The 16,791-nt window shown below is 37.5% G+C and overlaps 1 protein-coding gene across 2 annotated transcripts in view; it reads left to right on the plus strand.

Moving 5' to 3' along the window:
• The window catches only part of tcirg1a (T cell immune regulator 1, ATPase H+ transporting V0 subunit a3a), a 30,504-nt gene continuing 13,713 nt past the window's right edge, over positions 1-16,791 (plus strand). For both annotated transcript variants that reach the window (XM_067404054.1, XM_067404055.1), the window contains exons 1-17: positions 1-231; positions 1,245-1,367; positions 1,773-1,851; positions 2,050-2,198; positions 2,312-2,407; positions 2,494-2,555; positions 8,033-8,159; positions 8,245-8,327; positions 8,471-8,564; positions 9,931-10,143; positions 11,318-11,468; positions 11,638-11,777; positions 12,763-12,920; positions 14,578-14,668; positions 14,754-14,872; positions 14,985-15,198; positions 15,300-15,407. In XM_067404054.1, the coding sequence (XP_067260155.1) occupies positions 1,251-1,367; positions 1,773-1,851; positions 2,050-2,198; positions 2,312-2,407; positions 2,494-2,555; positions 8,033-8,159; positions 8,245-8,327; positions 8,471-8,564; positions 9,931-10,143; positions 11,318-11,468; positions 11,638-11,777; positions 12,763-12,920; positions 14,578-14,668; positions 14,754-14,872; positions 14,985-15,198; positions 15,300-15,407 (2,001 nt within the window). In that variant the 5' untranslated portion in view covers positions 1-231; positions 1,245-1,250. The remainder of the gene's footprint in view (positions 232-1,244; positions 1,368-1,772; positions 1,852-2,049; positions 2,199-2,311; positions 2,408-2,493; positions 2,556-8,032; positions 8,160-8,244; positions 8,328-8,470; positions 8,565-9,930; positions 10,144-11,317; positions 11,469-11,637; positions 11,778-12,762; positions 12,921-14,577; positions 14,669-14,753; positions 14,873-14,984; positions 15,199-15,299; positions 15,408-16,791) is intronic.

Raw genomic sequence — 16,791 nt, forward strand, 5'->3', positions numbered from 1 at the left:
TGTTGCGTGTGCTCTTGGCTTGTGTGCTGTTTCTGTAGCAGCAGGTCGAATTCATTGGCTGAATCACATGGCAATGACTGGAGCTGGAGTAATGAGCGGCCACGAGCTTACAGATCCGCTGTTTACATCGCACAGCCTCAGAATAGAACCGACCATGAGATCAAATTGTGGATAATTTATTTTGCCAACATCGATCACCTTGGATTAATCGACCCTTGACTATCAAATACGGTAAGATAGACAGTTTAACGCGCATTTGAATTGAACAAGAGCATAAAACAGAGCTCCTCACTGAAACCATAAATTGTAAATACTGCATATTATATAAAACGATTCAAAGGCAAATGAATCGCGTTTGTTCAATTCACAGTGATGTCCTATTTCTGTCGGTGGGGTTTGTTTATGTTGTTACGCCATGCTGCTGCAGTAACGGGACACTGCCGCTATTTCACACTGCCCAACAGACTGTATTACGCCAAGACTCGAATAATTCTCATAAAGCCACACCACATTTTGATTAAATATGTCAAATTATCACTGTAGATACACTGTTAACACTGTCCTGAAAGACAATTAAGGGGTCTCTTTGTGCAGCTTCACTTGTCTGGTACATGCGAGACAATGCTTTTGCTGCAATATCATTGTGTAGCTACTTGTTTATAAAGGGTGTGTAACTGTTTGAATATGCTAAATGTAATTAAAAGCATGTATTTTCCATAGAATTAAGTATAGTTATGCATTTTAATTGCTGAAATAATCAAAAGACTCAAAAAATGTATTTTTAATAGGATAATGCTCTTAACAATAATCAATACAGCGCCATGTCATTCTTCTGTTTCTCTTATAATGTGTTATAAAGTACTGATCACAGGGGCCTTATCTCAAATGACTTTCAGATGACTCTAATTGAGGTTCTGTTTCTCTTTCATGAGCATATTCATCACATGGGCATGGGTGAATACCCTATGAAATCTCAATTAGATTACCAGCTAACCACTGTCACATGCAACCCTTCAGTGTACAATCTTTTTTTGCCTCAAAATTAGGAAAAGCACAAGCTACCCTATTAGATAAGTCCAATAATGGCCTTTAATTTCATTATATACAACATTATTAAGCCCAAGAAATACAAGCACACTTATCATTTATTCTTCAGTTTGCAAGATATGGATATGCATCTACATTTTTTGTACTGTTTACATTGTATTGTTTATTGTTGAGTTTGTACGCATTATTTTTTTAAGGCTACCATGGGAAGCCTCTTCCGAAGTGAAGAGATGTGCCTGGTCCAGCTTTTCCTTCAGGCGGGTTCGGCTTACAACTGCGTCAGTGAGCTTGGAGAGTTGGGCTTAGTCGAATTCAGAGATGTGAGTTTAATAGATACACTATACCATTCAAAAGTTTGAGGTCTGTAAAATATTTTTTTAAACATTTTAATCAGAAAGGATGCATTCAATTGATCAAGTGACAGTTAAGAATTTTACATTGTTACAAAAAATTATATTTTAAAAAAGTCATGGTTTCCACAAAAATATTAAGTAGTACAACTGTTTTCAACATTGTAATAACATTTCACAATATTACTGTTTTTACTTTTTACTTGGTGAGCATGACTTCAAACTTTTGAACAGTAGTATACTTACAAAGAGCCTAGACATAGGCTGATCTTTCAAAGATGAAGTTTACATATGCAAATCTGTGGTCTAATTTGAACGTTTACACTTTCTTTCTCTTTATCCCTCTTCTGGCTCTCTTAAACCCAATTTTCTCAGTTGAATCCAAATGTGAATGCCTTTCAGAGAAAGTTTGTTTCAGAAGTGAGAAGATGCGAGGAGCTGGAAAAAACCTTCAGTAAGTCTTTACCAACCCCTATTGTTATGTAACCAGTAAATATTTATCTTTCAGTGACCAGCTACCCCTACAGCAAATATTATACTGTTATTTCAGTCACTTTTTTATATTCAGGCACTCATCAAACAGTTTGTAGCATAATCTGTGTAGCCTGACTGTGCACATCCTTAACATGTTTCCCCTGTCCTTAATCCTTAGAATATCTGGAGCAGGAGATCAGTCGTTCTCTCTATCCTCCTCTGAAAGGGCCTCTACCTACAGCCACACCAATCCCATCAGCCCCACAGCCAAGAGAGCTGCTCTCCATTGAGGAGGAGAGCGAGAGACTTGCCAGAGAGCTCAAAGAGGTGAGAGGAGGAAAGAGAAATAGGCTTAGAAATCATGAATATCATGTGTTCCAGAAAGGAGATCATGATAAACATGTAGTGCAAGTGGTTATCTTGACCCAGTTTGCATTTAGGTGTCAAGGAACAGGGATAGTCTACGTAACCAGCTGATCCAGCTCAGCCAGTACAGAGGGGTCCTGAAGCAGAGCATTTTACTACCAACCTCACAGGTAAAAATCCTGCTCTTAGCATGCTTACCTCCAAGAGATGTCTCTCAGATATTCACCTTAACTTCTCATAATGTCCTTCTCATAAGGTCCCACCTCCAACTCTTGAGACCACAGCTCTATTGGACAGCAGGCAAGATATGCGTTTGAGGTAAGGACACTATCCGTCTAAAGGTGCAGTCACATTTACTGCTGCTCGGCGAAATTTCTTGTGTGAAATCCAATCGTTTCTTTTGGAATCCACTTGTTCGAGAATTTAGTGTAAGGGGGAAAATTTCCCCATGCAGATTTTACCCATGTTCAAGTTGGTCACTTAAACTCCCATGTTGGCCAACAGAAAGTTGCTTGGTTTAAAAGTGACTTCTGTGTGAGCTGTGCTTCATACACCTCTACACTAAGGACAATGGACCATAATTTTGTTCCAGAAACATTTTTTGTTTTGCTGGTTGAAATTCTCTTAACACCCTGCTAGCAATCACTAGGTTAAGTGTTCTAAATGTATTTATATGTATTGCTATCAATGCCGAAATTAATCTGCAGCAGTCAGGTGGTACAGGTCAGTGCTTTTTAAGTTATGATCATTGTTATTGTAATGTGTGCTTTGAGACATGAGGTAGTTTAATGTAGTGCTGGGCAGTATGACCAAAAATTTCTATCACGGTATTTTTTCAAAATCATATCGGTTTCACAGTATATGACTATTTTTTCCCCTACGCATGACTGGGCGTTAACCACATTTTCTACTGGTTGAGAGAGGAAGTACTGCAGTAGATTGACTAGAATGCCCTGTTTTACTGTCATGATGAGTGAATATTGTAGAAAAATTCTACACTAGAGTTAATACAGGTGTACAAAGCACCACAAAAGGATGCTGAGGGGAGACAACAACCAATAAAACACAGACCTGCAACACACTTATTACAGACACATGAATATTAAAATATGACCATGGAGATAGGAAAAAAAAGAGCTGAGGGAACCTTAAAGCATTTTAAAAATTGAACGCTACAACAAACTGCCAAAACGAGGGAGAAACGCGGAAGAACGTTTAAACTTTAAAAAAGGATATTTTCAGTCCATTTAAGAGCACTAAAGTCTCTGAACAAAAATCACACGCAAGTTTAACACAGAAAGAATAAAGCAGTTAAATTTTTGCCCATTCTTCTTTGAATTGTCAGTCTATTAACTCACATCGTCTTCTGTGTAGCATCGTGTCATCGCGGTAGTGATCAGACGTACAGTTCAGTGTGCTTTGCATAACATTACATTTCATTTGAAGAGGACGTAATGAAATATGTGCGCATACACGCTGCTGGTTCATGTTTAGAGCACTAGAGTTTATGAAATAGGTCCATAAAAAACTTAGACCGGAGTGAGCGTGTTTATATCTGATATATATAATCCATGTGGAGAACTTTGTTAATCTCCGCGCAGAAGCCCCTCTCTCGCACGCCGCGTGTAGTTTGAATTCTCCGCCCCCTATAACCTCAAACAGAGCATTATTTGAGGCTACAGCCATTTGTAGTGGTGTCCGAAACCATAGTGGACGTTATCGGTCTTTGTCAGACACGTGATTTTGTTGTGTGTGACGTCACCGCGGCGCCATATTTGTGGTATCCCTGCTGACTGTGAGAATGAAAGAGATTACACGAGTTGAGATAACAAGCAAATAACTCGCAAATATGAAGAAGCACAAGAACAAAGTTAAAATTTCATATCGCGATAAACTCACCAAAGATGCCAGGGACCGTTATTTGGAGAATTTTTCATCCATTCATAACATAGATCTGTACGAGCTGACTGCAGTAAGTTGGAGTGCTACTGACCCCGCATTGCTACCTAAATCATCATACTTAAATATTGTTAACTGTCTTGTTTATGGCATAAACGCATAGTGAACAATTTAAAAACTATAAATCCCTCGAAGATCACAGATATTTCACTAATGGGTGCAGGATTTATTTATGTTCTGAAGGAAGGACTGCGATAACACAGTATAGTAACGATAATGATGTCGTGTTAACTATATAACAAGTGCATGATTAAGGATGGTTTAGTATTATCAGGAAGAATTTTGAACTAATACTACCCTTTTTTTTCATGCATTTTTTTTCCTTTATTGCATTAAGTACATAAACCAATGTATAACACAATAAACATTGTTCCAATAAACAAGGCATCATCAGAGATGTATGTAGAATTTAATAGTGTATTTTATTACAGTACATTCTGATATAGTATACCTTTTAGACCTACCTCTGTGTTGTCTGGGTCAATGACATTATGAGTCTTTTTTTTTTCTTTTTCTTTTTTTTGTCCAAAGGCCTTAATAATAATAAAAACAAAGATATGTCATGCAAGTTAAATATCTGATTTACAGATTGTGTATATTATTAATTATCCTGTTAATACTATAAGTGCATATAACATAAATCTACAAATCACCCTGAAAAATTTAATTATACATGCTTTATTGTTCATGCAAGACTGGATAAAGCATCAGCACATTTTTACACTACAATTCTACAAAAGATTCAAACATGCGCTGATTGGATGGTTTCTCTGTGAAAATCTCAAAACAGTCAGTAATCTCTGCTACTCTGTATTTAAACAAAGGAGACATATTTCTGTGCAAATCATCTCTGTATGCCCATACAGCTGAAAGCTTCAGGTTTGCATAGATATGACACAGTTTCATTGAATGTTCTGTATACCGTCTCAGGGGAAACATTAGAAGTGTTGTGCAGGCAGACCAAATCTGAGGTATATTAAGGTTCACAGAAGCATTTGAAATTTGTATTTGTTGCGTCTGGAATCAGAGGCACAAAAAAAAAAAAAAAAAATTGTAACGCCATAAAGGTTCCCAGGTTTGGCAGACCCGTATAGTACATTAACATCATCTCCAAAACAAACATCAGACATCCTGTACATATCAAGTCGGTTTACTTCTGCACATGCAGATCACCATCTCCTCCAGCCTCCTGCATCTTCTCAGTGTGAAGATGATCACTTTCTCCAGCCTGATGGACCATAGTGTCAGCTGACTGACTTGGGTAAAGTTGGTTTTATATTCGCACATCCGTATTCAATAGCCTTGTTAATCACACTACATTGGACATTCAGTGGACATTCACAAGTAAATATGCCATTAAACAATACTTGCCTATTTTGATCGACTGTGAAAAATGTTATAAGTTGACAATCGTTGGTCGTCAATATCATGTCGCTGCTTAAAATTCGCAAACATTAATTTATTGCATATTTATTGGAAAGTCTGAATTTATCAGAAGTCTGAATGTGCAAATATAAAACCAACTTTACCCAAGTAGCTGACTGGATTGTTTTTCCTTAGTGTCTGTGTGTGCATCTCAATCAGCTCTGAGCTCTTGAATCAGTATATTGTGTATACAAATTTTGTGACTGAGACCGTCCTGATCAGTGCCCTAACTAATGAACTAGGGAGCTGATTGAGACACAGCCTGTGTTTAATGCTGATGTGGCCTTAATGTAGGGAGGGATGGTGTCCAGTTGGGGTCAGTCTCCATAATCTTTAAGCAGGCTGATCTGCAATGAAATGAAAAGGTCCACAGACCACAGCTGTAAAAAGTAGTCAGAAAATTAGAATCAGTATATAGATACAGAGCAAAAATGTCGTACCTTAAGTATAAAAATGCTGTAGCAAAATTAAGAAAAATAAAATGTAGACATATTCAAGTAAAGGGATTCAGTTTAAATTGACTTGTTTCATAGCACATACAATCCAAAACAATGCGTTGCTATAACGTTTTCTACTTTAGAAAACAGAAACCTCTAACTTACCTTTGTGAAATGTAGAAAGCAAACATACTTGAATGGAGATATCTTGACGAAAGTGATGTTTTGCGTCTCACCGCGGCAACCCGTGCGATCCGGCGCCTCTGTTATTGCCTCTAACGTTACATACTCTCCGTACAGCCTTTTTTCAAGTAGGAAACCGACTAAATCTAATCTCGTAGTAAAGTTTTTGACATTTTCTATCGTGGGACATATTATTGCAGCTTTTCACACAACAAAAGTGTGCCATTTTTACAATGAAAAGTAGCCAAAGAAGAAACAACTCTGCACTGATACAGAGATTGTTTGGATACCTCAGAAATGGCGACGACACCCATAATGCACTTCGGTTTTCACGAGTGTGACGTCACCTGACAAAGACCGATTGAGTGCACTCATTCAATCTCACATTGCACCGCAATAACGCTGCGGTGCAATGTGTACACACAACGGCTGTCCGAATTCACTCACTCGTTTTCATTCACGCTTTCAAGTGAACAATATAAGTGGATAACGTAGGGAATAGTGAATGAGGCTTTAGTGGGTGATTTCAGACTTACCATAGGCTGTGATGCGATCTCAGCTGTGCTCTCACAGTGCTACAGTGAAACGGGACGCTCTCAAACAGTGACGGGCTGCGCCGCGTTCCTAACCGTGCGTTCACACCGCCGGGGGCGAGAGCGTCAACAGTCGTCCTGGCCGCCCTGCCAACAACGCTGTACTGTTCGTTCAAAGTAAATGACAAGGGGAGGGTCAAAGTAAATGACAAGTCGCGTCAACCAATCGGAAGCCTCTCAAGCGAGGACCTCTACATTCCAATTGGTTGCCGCCGAACCGCGTCATAGCTCATTACCATAAAGTTAACCTGATTTCAACTCTCCTCGCCGCTGTCACCGTCCAAGACGCGCCGCGCCGCTCTCGCCGGAGCTCGCCGCCGGGCTCTCATTGAAAATGAATGACCTCCTGTCACTTTGACGCTCTCGCCGCCGGCGGTGTGAACACACAGTAACGTTGGTTAAGCGACACATACCGGTATTGCGGTATCATCAAAATTCATATCATAACAAAAATAAATAGCGGTTTTCGGTATGAACCGGTATACCGCCCAGCACTAGTTTAATGCCATTTCTTGTGACGTTTTGTTTGCTCCCTGCTGTACCCATTCATGTGTTTTGGAGGAGGTGTGGCTTTGGATATGCTCTGAAGGGAGGGTGGGAGCTAGCTCGCTATTGCTAGCCTCTTCAAAAATTACCTACCCTATCTTTAAGGTGCGGTCACATTAGCAATATTTTGAGTGCAAAAAAAGATCTATTGTCAATAGCGTAGAGATGTATGAAGCTGTACTCATACAGAAGTCACTTTCAAACTAAGTAGCTTTCTGTTGGACAGCACAGTGAATTTGCATGACCAACATGAACATGAATGAAATCTGCGTGGGGGACATGTTCGCACTCACAAGAAACTCCCAACACATGGATTGCTATTGGAATGACTGGAAAAGATTCTTTGTCAGTAATGTATGAAGCACAGCTTGCACAGAAGTCACTTTCAAAGCAAGCAGCTTTCTGTTGGTCAGTGCGGCAAATTTGCGTGAACATGAGCAAAATCTGCACAGGGAGATTTTCCAGCTTTGCATGAAAATCCTGATCGCTTGGATTCCTATTTAAATGACTAGAATTAGACCGGAAATTTCCTCAGATCAACGTAAATGTGAGCGCACCTTTTGGCAATAAGTTGTAATATTATTTTCACATTTCAAATGTGAACACCTTGTAACAAGACACTAAAAATGTTATTGGCATCTTTCCTGCAAAGCTTTGTCGCTGGTGTGGTTCATCCATGGAAGGTTCCATCGTTTGAGAGGCTGCTATGGCGGGCCTGTCGTGGTTATATCATTGTAGACTTCTGGGAGATGGAGGAGAGGCTGGAAGTGCCAGACACTGTAAGAGAGTGTTACATTAAAATGAATCAGATAACTCATTTTGATGAAAATGGCCATAAACATCATATGTTTTTCTTACTCACAGGGAGAGATGATTCAATGGACTGTCTTTGTGATCTCTTTTTGGGGAGAGCAGATTGGGCAGAAAGTAAAGAAGATCTGTGATTGGTACATTCATAGCTTATTTAAATTTAATTATAGCCTACTATAGCACACTTTCATGATATCACATTATCCCTATTTCAGTAATTCCGACCCATCTTTTCCATTTATATTTGACTAATATATATTCTGGATCTCTCTATTCATAGTTTCCACACTCACACCTTTGTGTATCCAGAGGGCTTGGAGGAGAGAGAAGTAATACTTCAGGGGCTGGAAAGCAGGATAGTAGATATCAAAACGGTGACTGAAACGTTCCCTTCATCCTTTTATTTTGTATAATAACATTCTCTTTGAAATAAGAGCATCAGTGTAAAATATTGAGGTAACACTTTACAATAAGGTCTCATTTGTTAACATCAGTTAATGAACTAACAATGAGCAATACCTTTATCTTTGTTAATGTTAGTTAATAAAAATCCTTGTTTATTCATGTAAGTTCACACTCAGTGAATTAACTAATGTAAATGTTAGGTATGTAGGTAAATGTTGAAATTAACATTCAAAGTGAAACAGGATATTCAACTAGAAAAAAATTATTATACACTAACTGTTCAACAGTAAGATTGGGGTCAGTATTGCAATACAGTACATAACACAAATGCAATAGCATGTCATAAAAGCAAGATGCCAACATAAGTTATAACTGTAGTTAAACTAAACTATACCTGTTCTGTCTTCATGCAGCATATATTCTCTGGCTCTGTTAGGAATCTTACAACAGTTCCCACATGAGCGATTTATAGATTATCATGACAGAATATTCTAATGAATGACTTTGGGATATCCCATATCAGCTACATAAATTAAGCAACTAACCATTAAGAAACATCCTGTTGCATTCTACATGTTGTCACTTGAGTCTCACCATCAGTGTCCGACTTTGGTTTGAACATAAAAGACTCAACAGTTTCTGACATTTTCAGTGAGTCTATATGAGGTACTGTAATTGGCGCTGCTAACAGGAGCTCTTGAAACCCCGCCCTCTGCTTAGGAGCAGCAGCTCATTTGCATTTAAAGGGAAACACAAAAACTGAGCGTTTTTGTTCACCCTCAAAAAGCTACAAATTTAACATGCTATTAAAATATCTGTGGGGTATTTTGAGCTAAAACTTCACATACACATTCTGGGGACATCAGAGACTTATTTTAAATCTTGTAAAAATGGCATTATATGACCCCTTTAAGTAGCACAACTGTGTCCAACATTGATAGTAATAATAATAATAAATGTTTCTTAAACAGCAAATCAGCATATTAGAATAATTTCTGAAGGATCATGTGACCCTGAAGACTGGAGTAATGATACTGAAAATTCAGCATTGTCATCACAGGAATAAAGAGTATTTTAAAATTATTAAAATAGAAAACAGCATAATTTTAATAATATTTCACAATATTACTTTATTTATCAAATAAATACAGCCTTATAAGAGACTTCTTACACAAACATTAAAATGAAACTTTTGAACGGTAGTGTATGTTATTCATAATAATGTGCACAGTACGTTCATTAAAAAAGGTAAATAAATAATAATAAAATGTTATTTCATTTTGACTTTAAATAGTTTCATGTCCACTCTCAAACTTCACTCTTGTCTGTCTGCAGGTGCTGTCTCAGACGGAGCAGTATATGCAGCAGCTGCTGTCTCGCTGCGTGTGTCAGATGCCACAGTGGAAGATACGAGTGCAGAAATGTAAAGCTGTGCAGACGGTCCTTAACCTCTGCAGCCCTTCAGTCACAGACAAGTGTCTCATCGCAGAGGCCTGGTGCCCTGTGACCAAACTGCTTCTGCTCCAGAGCGCTCTGATAGAAGGAACGGTGAGAAAAGGCAGTGTTTCACACAAAATACTTCACACAGATGTCAAATGTTGATTTTGAAGTATTAAAGGTGCCGTAGAACTTCTTTTTAAAAGATGTAATATAAGTCTAAGGTGTCCCCTGAATGTGTCTGTGAAGTTTCAGCTCAAAATACCCCATAGATTTTTTTTAATTCATTTTTTTATTTAATTTAATTTTTTTGCCTATTGTGGGGCATCATTAAATATGCGTTGATTCAGCATGCGGCCCCTTTAAATTCTCGTGCTCCACGCCCCCGGTGCTCGCGCTTGCCTTAAACAGCATAAACAAAGTTCACACAGCTAATATAACCCTCAAAATGATTCCTTACAAAGTGTTCGTCATGCAGCATGTCTAATCGCGTAAGTATGGTATTTATTTGGGTGTTTACATTTGATTCTGAATGAGTTTGAGGTTTTGCTCTGTGGCTAACGGCTAATGCTACACTGTTGGAGAGATTTATAAAGAATAAAGTTGTGTTTATGAATTATACAGACTGCAAGTGTTTAAAAAATAAAATAGCGTCCAGTCTTGTCTCCATGAATACAGTAAGAAACGATGGTAACTTTAACCACATTTAACAGTACATTAGCAACATGCTAACTAAACATTTAGAAAGACAATTTACAAATATCACTAAAAATATCATGTTATCATGGATCATGTCAGTTATTATTGCTCCATCTGCCATTTTTCACTGTTGTTCTTGCTTGCTTACCTAGTCTGATGATTCAGCTGTGCACAGATCCAGACGTTTTGCCCTTGTGTAATGCCTCGAACATGGGTTGGCATATGCAAAAGTTGGGGCGTACACATTAATGATCCCGACTGTTACGTAACAGTCTGTGTTATGTTGAGATTCGCCTGTTTTTTGGAGGTCTTTTAAACAAATGAGATTTATATAAGAAGGAGGAAACAATGGAGTTTGAGACTCACTGTATGTCATTTCCATATACTGAACTCTTGTTATTTAACTATGCCGAGGTAAATTCAATTTTCAATTCTAGGGCACCTTTAAAGAAGTATTGTGACGCACACAGTTGTCATACATTTTTAGATGACTAAGTATTATAATATTGGACTGAAGCTCAGTCAATTACAGCAGGATTCAAAGCAGTGAATCTCACAATAGCATATTGTCTTTTCTGTTTCTTAGAGAAAAAGCGGTAGCAGTGTAGACTCCTTCTACAACCGTTTACCTGCACCCTCATCTCCTCCAACACTTTTTATCACCAACACATTCACTTCCAGCTTCCAGAACATTGTGGATGCTTATGGTGTTGCCAGTTACAGAGAGGTTAATCCAGGTAACACACACACCATCACATGGAAGCAGACAAAAGTCATTTTAGTTACCTAAAGTTGCATTTGTTTGTAGAAATGTCCATCTTAAGAGGGTGTTGCTTGAGATAAACAACCTATAAAGATACAGAAACCTCTCATGTTAAATGTCTTGTGTGTGTGTTCCCTTCTCAGCTGTGTACACCATCATCACTTTTCCTTTCCTGTTTGCGGTGATGTTTGGAGATGTTGGTCATGGTTTACTTATGACATTGGCTGCCCTGTGGATGGTTCTGGAGGAAAGAGACCCTAAGATGAGGAATAGCACTAATGAGGTTTCTTTCATTTTATACAGTACATAATCTTTATAGCTGTCATTAAGACTGAAAAAGGCATAATTAGTCAGTAAGTAGATTTAGAAAAACACTGTTTGGAAGTTAGTTGGGCCGACACCAACAACAAACGTGTAGACACAATAGAAAAGAGCTCAAAAGAATATCACTGGAATGAAGGTTTATGACTGGGCAAGATCTTGTGACGCGTTATTAGAAAAGCTTTCCAGCGCTGGAGAGAGCTAAGTGGGAAGGCCTGAAAACAGACATGGAGGCTGCTTTGATTCCGCTTCACTTGTGAGTAACACTGGGTTTGAGTGTCATGATTGTCTGGAGCCGCTGTGCTGTTGGTGCCTAACAACAAACTTGTTTGTATTTACTCTTGTGTACTGTACGTTCATTTTTTGTGCTTCCGTGTGGTTCGTTCATCGCCTGCGCTTTATTTTTCGTGAAGCATTTTGTTGCGCGTCAGCTGTGATAAACAGATATCCACTCGCATTGCATGTGTAACAGTGGCAAGATAGTGCGAGTTTTGGAGGCGGAGCAATGAAGAGAGGGGTGGGTTTGTTTGGGTTGATTTCAAATATCAATATCAATATTCAAAATCTACTTACTGTACCTTTAAATATAACATACTATACATTAAGAGATCTCTTTATTTTAAAAGAACTTTCTAGGTCAATACATGTATCAGTACAAGTCATCTTTCTTTAGCTTTGAGATTTTACACTACTGTTCAAAAGTTTGTGGTTAACAATATATATATTACATTAATTTGATCAAAACTACAGTAAAAACAGAAATATTGTGAAATAGTATTACAGTTTAAAATAACTGTTTAACCATCACATCATCCTGTCATGGGATTGACCCCAAAATATAAACAGTAGTGTATCTTTCTGCCTTATTTGTATCCATCATGTTCTATAATGTACTTTAGTTTTGTACAGAATTAGTTTGTTAGTTTTTTTCTGTGTGTCTGTTTTAGATTTGGCGTATGCTGTTTGGTGGGAGGTATCTGATCCTTCTGATGGGGTTGTTCTCCATCTATACTGGGGCTGTTTATAATGAGTGCTTCAGTAAAGGACTCAGTCCTTTTTCCTCTGGCTGGCACCTCAAACCCATGATGCAGCACTACAACTGGAGGTACACACACACTATTACATCCAAGGCAAAGGGTAAATATAAGGTTAACTTAAAGATTTAACTGTGCTCTAAGGACAAAGGTGTCTTACCAGGGCCATACTGGTGCAAAATGTTCAACAGCTTTTTTGTATACAAAGACTATAATTTCCTATTATTTACTCACACTTGTGTTGTTATAAACCAAAAAGACTGAGAGTTTTCTGTCCCTCAACCAAAACACTGATGCTTTAAAAAGTTCATTAAAGCATTTAAGACTTTCATTTACTACATCTGATGAGCTCTATGTATGTGCATTTATCAATGATTATACAGTATGTGATTAAAAGCCGAATTTATACCTGTTCATTTTATAAAGCGATCATGTTTCTTTCAAAGACATTAAACTGCTCAAATCATATAGATTACTTTTACAATGCCTTTATGAACTTTGAAACATCAACATTTTGGTTGCACAGACTTCCAGTAGAGAAGCAGAAATCAAAGATGAACAACCATCTTATGGGTTTGGAAAAACATGAGGGTGTGTAAATGATGACCGTTTTGGATAAACTGCTCCTTTATGGTATAATGTGACTTTTAAAAATAAACCAACCATGAAATATTCACTGGATTGAAAAGTATGACAACCAGCCTCAATCGCCCATATCCTTGATCACCACAAAAAAACATACAATACATCAAACCACAGAAGAACTAAGCGGAAATGTAGAAATAATTGTTTTTATACAAGTGTCCCAAACACCCATCCACCCTGCTGATGAATGATATACAATAGACCAAGCACAGAAGTGCCTTTAATCTACAGTGTTAATCACCCAGGATTTCCTTTATAAGGTGGTAAATCAAAGAAATCACACTCTTACTAGAGTGATAAGGTGTGGCCACATTTATTTATTATTGTTCTGCAAATTTTCACTGGCAAAATCCATTCATTTCAATAGTTCTCTCATGACAAGAGGGAATGGGAATGATATTGTTGATATGTTTGGTCTTGGCGGAATAGATCGGCTATCCTGCTGCTGTTATTGCTCCTGCTGCAGATCAAGTACAGAACTTGCTACTGCCAGTACACAACATGCTGCTGCTGTACAATATAGTGTACATGAATTACCTGTAGCAGATCTATACAGGTGGAGCTGGGGAAGGTGGAGGGTTTCTGAAAGCACGCTTCAAACTGCTACAGCAAAATGCTGACCAAGTATTTAAAGGTTGAACAGTGATCTAATTGGCTACTGATACAGTAGGAAACAATCAGCAGTTCCCTAAAGAGAATGATGTGATTGCAAGCAGATTGAGTTAAGGACCTTTCACCCTGTGCCATCTAGAGTTTTGTGAAAGAACTTTGCATGAATCGGTGCGATTGGAAGTTTTACATGAGGGTAAAAGATTTCCCTACACAGATTTCGCAAACGGTTGAAGTTAGTCATGCAGATTTGCTATGTTAACCAACAGAAAGCTGCTTGATTGAAAGACTTCTGTGGAACTATTGACAGTACACAATTGACATTTTTTGTCTGTGAAGTTTCGCTAATGTGACCACCTTGCTAATTTGTTCGCACTTTGACTCTGTGAACCTGATCAATTATGCACCATTTCAGCTTGCCTTTGTGCCCCATTTTACACTCACTTTTGTCTTCTTTCTTCTGGGCTGGTTCAGTGATGAAACTCTGAGGAGCAACCAGTACCTCACTTTGGATCCAAACGTAACTGGAGTGTTCCAGGGACCATATCCATTCGGCATTGACCCGGTAATCAGGCCTTTGGTCAAATCCCGCTTGTGTCTAGCTCACTGTGAGGTTTGGGTTTGACTGTACCTCATTCTCTGGTTCTTAGATCTGGAGCCTTGCCAGTAACCACCTCACCTTCCTCAACTCCTATAAGATGAAGATGTCCGTCATCATCGGGGTCATCCATATGACTTTTGGAGTCTGCTTATCATTCTTCAACTACATGTGAGTCATAAAGTAGGATTCATTTTGGTCAACCATTACTTGTCTGTTCTGGTTTTATGTGATTTATTCCTTTATTTTTTCTTAGCCTTTCAATGTTACACTTTCTCCTCAGGTACACGGGGGATGTGAGCAGCATGTTTCTGGTGTTGATTCCTGAGCTAGTGTTCATGCTGTGTCTTTTTGGGTACCTTGTCTTCATGGTGGTGTTTAAATGGATTGAGTTTGGACCTCTGGATTCAGACCGCGCTCCCAGCATCCTGATCCACTTCATTGACATGTTCGTGTTTGGTGAGAATCCAGACAACCCTCCACTTTATCCAGGACAGGTGAGAGATTCATTCAGTATTCACTGATTCTTGTAACTTGTTTTATATTGTACAGTTTTACTGCCATGACCAATACATACATATCCTGTCTTTCTCTATAGGTGATAGTGCAGAGAATATTATTGTGTTTTGCTCTGCTAGCAGTTCCGGTGCTGTTACTTGGAAAACCGCTTTACCTGTACTTCAAGCACAGGAATAACAGGAGAACGGTAAGCAGGGGTGAAATTAGACTGTTATATATATGAAGAGTTTCGTTGCAAAACGAGATAACTCCGTTTTTAACATTTGTCAAAACATGTTTATTATTATGTTATCATGTTATTATTTTGTTTTATGGTGCTACTTAGCTGTATTTTTTAAGTTATGAAGGTTTAAATCAAAACAAACCAACTGCAGTTGAATTGATAGTAGGGACTTTAAGCAACAGCTGTTGATGGAACGGCAACGACGACCGGAAGTAAACTGTCAACTGCGGTAGCTAAAGAACGCAAAAATCACTAAGCAACAACAAAGAGGATGGCGTGGATCATTTAATCATTTGACATAGTAAACAATACATTACATGTAAATAAAAACAAGAGAATGGTTGCTGTTGGCATTAAATGACATACAGATACAACTAAAATACCGCATAACCATAGAACATAACATTTACTTATCTAGTCTGTCATGTATTATCGACTACGGCAAATCGGCTACCCTGCCGTAGTAGACGGTTACAGTAGAACGTCAAGAAGTAGCAGTTATAATTGCGCATGCGCAATGGAACGCCAGAATGCCGTTGCCGTTGTCAGCAGCTGCTGCTTAAAGTCCCTATTAATTGGAATGCACAACCAAAAAACAAGATTTTTGAAAAATTGAAAAAACTGAGTTATCTCGTTTTGCAACGAAACTCTTCATATATATACATATATATATATATATATATATATATATATATATATATATATATATATATATATATATATATATATATATATATATATATATATATATATATATATATATATATATATATATGTATATATACATATATTATTTTTTTAAGTAAATAATACTTTGGCTCTACAGAGAAACTAAGTTGACAGGAAACAGTTTCAACAATTGCACTATTTTGACTTAATTTTAATGGCAAGCTTTGTCTGGCCAATCGAGTCATTTTCTTGATCAGGTTAACCTCAAAGTTGAATATGTATTTGAACCAAAATCATAAAAATATTGTAAACTATAATAATGTACCATACAATGTAACATAGTTGATATTCCATTAATATTCTCTTAATGGAATATTAATAGGTTATTGTGGATAAAATACTGAAAAAATTAAAGGGCTTTTACAATATTCTGATCAAAATGTCCACTAAAAAAAAAAAAACATCATATGATTTTGGATGTGGGGTGTTGTGATAAAACATTTTCAGTTGCAGGGGGTTGTTTGGTTATTAAGATAGTTGACAGAAGTTTTGCGGACATTAATACATTTCTTTAACTTCTTAATTTAAATGTACTTTTTTAAAATAAATTAATTTTGAAAAATTTTAAAAAATTTAATTTTTAATAAAAAAAAAAAAAAAAATTTAATATATAATAGTG

The sequence above is a fragment of the Chanodichthys erythropterus genome, chromosome 12, assembly GCF_024489055.1.
Source record: "Chanodichthys erythropterus isolate Z2021 chromosome 12, ASM2448905v1, whole genome shotgun sequence".
NCBI lineage: Eukaryota > Metazoa > Chordata > Actinopteri > Cypriniformes > Xenocyprididae > Chanodichthys > Chanodichthys erythropterus.